We start from the raw sequence: 6893 nt of genomic DNA, 5'->3' as shown, positions 1-6893 counted from the left end.
AATCTTCTTTAAATTTATTGTGCCCATTTCCAATCATTCCAAAAGATGTCTAAATATAAAATTAGTATGTACAAGCAAACCCTAAGGTAACTTGCAAAGGTAAGTGGATTTAGGGTTGTTTTTTTTTTCCTTTTGACTGAAAAACTGGCTAAGTATAAAGGAAGTTCGCTGGGAGAGGAGGGATTCCACACTCCCGAGAAGCAACCAAGAGGACAGGTCTAGGAGAGGGAATTTGTAATTCAGGAAGGCTAATCCTAAAGAACATTTCAGTTCGGTATGGGAACAGGTAGGGAATGGTGTTTAGGTGTTTTAAATGTGGCAGGCGCCAACCTTTTTGGCAGATGTGCTACAAGATAAACCCTGTCCCTTCCCCAAGTGCCACTCCAGTCCCCATCCCAATCCACTGTTCTGCCTTCCCTTCCCTGTCTGCCCTATTGCTGTTCTTGCCATCTGATCTATCGCTCTGCTCTCTTCACCCATCCTGTCTGCTGTTTTTCTGCTCCCTGCCAGGTTTGCTGCATGCCACACAAAGTGGCTGTAACAGGTGACTTGTGGCACAGGTTGGCCACTTCTGCTTTATTGGTTTGTCAAGACCTGTGTTGCTCTTGCTCTGGCCAGATGGAAGAAAGGATGACTTTGGAAACTGCTTGCAAGGTCTCTTATTTGCTTCAACTAGGACCTGGACCTAAACCCTAAAACAGGGGGTGGGCAAAATAGGGCCCATGGGATGGATTCAGCCCACCAAGGCATTTAATCTAGCCCGTGTAGAGGGCTGAGGGACCCACCAACCCAGGCGCAGGGGGCAGCTCAGACGATGGCATGTGCTGCCAACCTTTGGGTGCATGCATGGTGGGGCAGCTGGACTGGGCTTCCCAGCAGCCCCTGCAGCGATGACTCACACTGCCAGTCTGCCTTGGAACCAGTACCGAAGGAAGCAGGTAGGCAGGGGACCCACGAAGACTGGCCTGGGACCACTGCAGTCAGGGCGCACACTGCCAAGATAGGGCCGCAGGTAGGCAGGCAGGGAGTAGCGTCCAGGATCACGGGGCAGTGACAGCTCAGGGCCAGGGCCCAGGGCAGAGCCTTGATCCCTGGATTTCCAGAACAGGCATCTGCCATGGGGACATGCAGGGAGCAGATTGAGGCTCTGTCCAAGACTGCCTCATGCTGTCACTGTTCTCTGATCCATGCCTGCCCAACCCCATCCACCCAGCTGAACATGTCCTGCCCATGGTGGGGTGGGTCCCACGGAGACACTGTTTACCCACCTGCTCCATCTGGTGTCCCTGGCTGTGGGTGCAGGAAGGGCAATTGCCCTTCCCCTCCTCACTGTGCCGGGCTGAGTCAGCACCCTTCTCCTCAGCCTACAACAGTCCACCAGAACTACGTACATGGCCCTCCAGTCCAAATAATTGCTCACCGCTGCCCTAGATCTAGGTTGAAGCTAGGAGACAGAAAACTCTTTACTTACTAGCCCAGGGGTTCTTATCTTTCTTGGACCCTCAGAAAATGCCAGGTTTTAGTTTTCACTCACTCTTTCATAAAAATAATTATTTTATTACAAAGAATTCAGAAAGTCTAAAATAGGTGAGAATGTGTTGACACTACGAATTCCTATTTGATATCTCTGGCTTTATCTTGTGAATCACACTTGCATACCTAACAGAAGCTAACATTGCGTAGCACCCCAAAAGGATCTCAAGTCACCCCAAAGTGCCTGGTTCAGAACCACTGTACTAGCCAGCTGTAGTCAAAGAATACACACCCCAAACATACTAGAAACCAAGGTAGAGTCTGCAAGAACGCATGAACCCAGCATCTTAGGACCCCAATAGAAAACTGAAGTAGTTCTGCGACATGGAACTTTCTATGAGTGCCAGAGAGAACTAATCTAGCATGGATTGAGATTACTGGCATTTTAGGTCATCAACAGACCCACATTAAGCTCACCCCCACAGAAGCTAGTTGTACTAATCTATTCTTCCTGACTGCTTCCGTAGTCAGTCGTCACACCAGAAGTCAGTAAACTTCTTAGCTTCTCTAACTCAGTCAGCACTGCAGGTCCCCATCTCATTTCAGGTGAAAAGGCTATGTGAAGGAACCAGGCTACATGCTGCACACTAGAATTTTATGGGCCTTACAAACCTCCAGAAGCTGTTTTTTCCCCCTCTAGTGCCATATATAGATATCTCATAACACCAGAAGCACTAGGTATACCTCATGCAACCACTTGGGGCAGCAAGTCCAATACAGTATATGCATTTACCAGCCCTTGTAATCAACAATTGCATTTGTACCTCAAAAGTACACTTGCTATAAGTAGAACATACTGCTCTTCTAACATGTAGCTAATTCTGGCATAACAGGTTCAGGCAGGCAAACAGCAGGTTTAGAAAAGTTGCAAGAGAGGATATCAACTTTGGTAGGATTGAATTTTTTTTTTTGAAAGCGATATACAAGGCTAAACTACCACATGTCCAATAGGGGAAGAATGCATTAAATCAGGGTTTGAGCTACAATGGTTTCTCTCATCTCCCCCAGAGCTAATCACTAGCTCTCATATGAAATCAATAGGAAGAAAAAAAAAAAAAAAAAGTCTAATAACATCACCCAAACCCCATGTTAGACCACGTACAAAAGGAAAAACAAATCTTTCCTTACCTGGAAATAACATGAATGCTTCTCAGCAAATTTAGTTTATATCCACTATAAGTCAATACACATTACGGCTGCTTACAGATGCAACTCTCCATCCCCAACCAGTGCTTTACTATAAAAACACAGAGCCCAGCACATGCCCCAAAGAGATCCCATTAGTTGGACCTGGCTCACCCAACATCTGTATCAGTTGGGCTCTTTAGTGTGGCTTTTTTGTCGCTTTTATCCAATAGCCAATTGAATCAGCTTTAGATAAAAACATCCAAAAGCCCTGCTGGAATGCCTGATCTACAGAGACATGGCAGAGCCAGGTCAAACTAATATGCTGCCTCTTCTGGTAAAACATGTTCCCCACTTCCTCCCTCTTAGCAGTCTATGATACTAACCATGGACTAGGCAAACTGGAGTTAGACCAACTTTCATTGGCACCACAAGCATGTTGGCAGCTTGTTGGTCTCTGTTCTGTTAAGCACTTCTGGTTCTTAACACTGACTGGATGTAGGGCAGCGGGAGCTCCACTCCAGATGTTAGATTCCATAAGAGGCTCACTTACTGAAGAGTGCCACGTATTATCCAAAGAAAACTGACTGACTACTTTTTTCACCATATTTTAATAGGAGCTGTACCTTCTGTAAGATAAATGGACCGCTTCTGAAACTTGTAGGTGTTTATTAAATGCCAAAAATTAAGAAGAGACATAGAACTTTAGTTATGTAACTTTATTCTTTTAAAGTAGAAGAAATCAACTCTTATGCGACCAGGGCAGAAGCTGTGGATGATTCACTGAAAAAAAAGAAAGATAAATTAGTTGTTTTGAGTAGCTGCCACTGCAACTGCCAAAAATCCAACTTCAAACCAGAGCCTGACAAGATAAATAAAAAAAAAAAGTGTCAGCGTTATTGATTATATCCTCAATTATCACCTACTCACTTTCCTTTATTCCTCTCACTGTTCTAAGGCTGCTCTCTTTTGAAACAAGGGAGCTGTACTCTTCTTTTCATTGCTGTGCCAGTTCAGCATCAGCAACCCTCAGCTTATCTAAAGTTACACTTTCCAAGACTAGAGAGGCTCACTCAGACATCCAAGGAAGGTTTAGCCAACACTAAGGAACAACCTTTCTGGTGGAAACTGCAAACGGTTGGAAAGTCAAACATCACAGTGAGCAACCTGCATTTAAACAAAACGTGCATAACTGACACATGAATGAAGATGACAGGAGGTTTTAGACTCTTCCTTGCTACAGATGTTCAATACAAATAGAAAAGATTCCACTATTATACTGTAAAATGTTACTCTACCATACAAACCTAAGTTTGTAGGTAGGATAAGCCCGAATTTAACTCCAGTATGCTATTGGCCATGGATTGTCCAGCATTTAAATAGTTAAATTTGGACCACCAGCTACTGCTCTGCTTCCTTATTTAAGCATACATTGATCATATAAAAATGCTGTCCTAAGATTTTGAGCTTTAACTCCACTATCAACTATGGGGCATTGGGAGCCAGGGGGGATTCTCCATAGCAAAAAAGGAAGAAAAGCCAGTTAAACACTTACTACTTCCAATTGGGTGGTAGCACTCTCTTGGTCTTGTAGTAGCGAGCCAGCCTGTGAATTCTGCTCTCAATCAGAATCAGGCGGAATTTAGCATCTTTATCCTGACAAAAGAAATAAGAAACAGTCAAGTAAAGAACTTCCTCTTTGGCATCCAAGATAGTTTATTTACAATATAAGCTTTAGTGAAATCCAAATGCCCACTATTGTACAGGCTGGTATTTCTTACTTTTAGACTTTAATCCTGATCATGAGACACCAGCCTAGTCAGCTGAAATGCATAGGGATTCTGTGTAAAAGCAGCAGTAACTTTATGAGAGACCAGCACTAAAACTGGAAGACATACACAACAAAAGAGCTAGTTTTTATCCAAGCAGGCCATTTACATTTTATTAAGCTGAACAACCAAGTTTTCCTCAATTGTACTTAGAATCTCTTCTCAGTAGAAGTTGTTTATCAGTATCCTTGAGCTTCCTCTCCATTTACTCCTCTGCAAAACAGCTCTACCAACTAACTTTGTAAGAGGTGAGTGGCATTATTTAGATGCCTGAACTTGACTTCCACCTGGCATCAAAACCAGATTTTTAGCTTATAAAACTATATTTTATCCTGAAAACTTGCAACAATATCCAAACAAACAGACAAGTCAGGTTTATCTTCAATATCAATTTCAGTTAATGAAAGTGAAACCACAAAAACTTCTATGTGCACAAAATAAAAAGATGTTTGTAAACTAACAGACTAGCACATGTAGTTTCTAAATTAATCCAAAGACTTCTGGGGCTAGCAAAGATTTTTAGGACGTCTTATTCTCGTTTGTCATGATGTGCCATATTTGTCACCTTTTGCCATACAAGAACCACTAGTCATCAGGGGCACATGCACGTGATATGCTTTTAAAAGCACCCAGTGCTGCATCTCATGTGTTTGTATAAATGGTAAAATGCATGTCAGCGCTAAGAAAATGGCGGCAGCGTTCTTTTGAACTAAAACACATCGAAGGTGTTTTAATTTCAAAGTGCACCACTGCCATTTTCAGTGCTGATGTGCATTTCACCATTTATACAAACGTATGAGATGCAGTGCTGGGTGCGTCAGTTTGCATGCTCCGCAGACTCGATAAATCAAGTCTCCTCTGATGTGCTGGATTTCCAGTGTGTCAGAGCAGACAAAGGTATGTGTATAAATGCCACAGCAGCTTACTTTTCTGTTCCTCTCAAGATGTTTGCGAACAGCAACAGCCTTCTTGATCAAATGGTACAGATCCTCTGGAAGATCTGGAGCAAGTCCTTTGGATTTAAGGATCCTCAAGATTTTGTTGCCAGTGACAAAACGAACCTGGGCAACACCATGAGAATCCCTCAGGATGACACCTGAAATGGACAATCAAGTTTAGATGAAGGAATCTTTAAAAACCAAACAAAGAAACAACAACAACAACAACAACAACAACAAGGCTCACTACTCTACAGGCTCACTCAAACATCCAAGGAAGGTTTGCCCAACACAAAGGAAAAAACTTTTCTGGTGGAAACTACGAACAGCTAGAAGACGATTATCACAGTGAGCAGACTATTAGGAAACATTGGATCCAGAGAACTTCACTGACGACTCATCAACTCACCTATTCTGTAGATTAAGTAGTAAATATTGTATAACTTAATATGGCACGTTTATGATAGCAAGTTATGTCATTATGTCATACAGTACCATAGAAATAGGTCTTGTCAAACCAGCTTTTTCTCTGTAGGCAAAAAAAGCTCTCTCTGTGGGATAACACATGTTTTTGAGATTGTTGGACTTAACGTACATGCTTCAAACAAAGTACTTAGGAGACAAAAAAAATAGGTTTCAAGGTGTAAGTTTGGCAGGGGCACTTTATCTAAAGCTTGCCAAATTAATTTTAGTCCAAGCCCGCCGCCACTATTTTGAAGGGCGGGATCACTAATACATAAGATACAGAGGCTGGCTGGAGCACAGCAATTACCACGCTCCAGCAGACCCGATTCATCAAGTCTGCTCCAACATGCTGCAGTTACAGCGCATCAGAGCAGCCTCCTGGCTCGTGTACAGGCACCTTATTGTAGTCGCTTAAAAAAAAAAAAAGAGAAAGAAAAGAGAGCCGAGCAGCATGCCTAAGTGCAATGGACTTAGATAGTGGCAGGAAAGTGGACTCTTAAGCAGACAGCTCCCTGCACACACTTGGCCTTTTTTTTGCAACCTAAGTTTCTGAGAAGGCAGTTTAACATTTTGGATAACGAAGCAACAGCCACACGGACAGCAAGGCAAACTACCCCACAGTCAGGCTGGTATGGCCTGCGGGGGGTTTTGCCTTCCATTGTAGCAGGGGACAGGGCCTCTCCTGGGGACCACTAAGAGCGTTTCACCCAGGCACGATGTGGGCTGCCCCATCCTACTTTCCCCAAGGCAGGAGGGTCACGGGCAGAGATGACATAAGGGCTGGGCTGGCCCTGCCTCGAGACCCACTCCCCGTGGCCCCCTCAGCTCTGCACCCCGCGAGAGGAGGATGGGCGCCGTGCCCGGCCCTTACCTATCTGCGAGGGCGTCAGCCCCTTTTTGGCCAGCTTGTAGATCTGCTCCTTCACGTCGTCCGACGTCAGCTTCAGCCACTAGGAGAGACCCGAGCCAGCTGCAGCCACGACCCTCCAGCCGCGTCCCTCCC

General features: G+C 44.2%; 1 protein-coding gene and 1 non-coding gene across 2 annotated transcripts in view; both read right to left on the bottom strand.

The window, feature by feature from the left end:
• Nucleotides 1-3362: 3362 nt before the first annotated feature.
• Nucleotides 3363-6893, bottom strand: part of RPS13 (ribosomal protein S13) — a 5082-nt gene continuing 1551 nt past the window's right edge. Inside the window, exons 2-5 of the mRNA XM_006024886.1 lie at nucleotides 6762-6840; nucleotides 5414-5583; nucleotides 4214-4314; nucleotides 3363-3441 (exon numbers count right to left, since the gene is read on the bottom strand). Coding sequence (XP_006024948.1) covers nucleotides 3408-3441; nucleotides 4214-4314; nucleotides 5414-5583; nucleotides 6762-6840 — 384 coding nt within the window. The 3' untranslated portion in view covers nucleotides 3363-3407. The remainder of the gene's footprint in view (nucleotides 3442-4213; nucleotides 4315-5413; nucleotides 5584-6761; nucleotides 6841-6893) is intronic.
• Nucleotides 3728-3820, bottom strand: LOC112550487. The gene has a single exon (XR_003094362.1). It is a non-coding gene; the product is annotated as a small nucleolar RNA SNORD14 (small nucleolar RNA).

Source organism: Alligator sinensis, unplaced genomic scaffold, assembly GCF_000455745.1.
Source record: "Alligator sinensis unplaced genomic scaffold, ASM45574v1 scaffold447_1, whole genome shotgun sequence".
Classification (NCBI taxonomy): Eukaryota; Metazoa; Chordata; order Crocodylia; family Alligatoridae; genus Alligator; species Alligator sinensis.
This window is presented reverse-complemented; position numbering and strand designations above follow the sequence as displayed.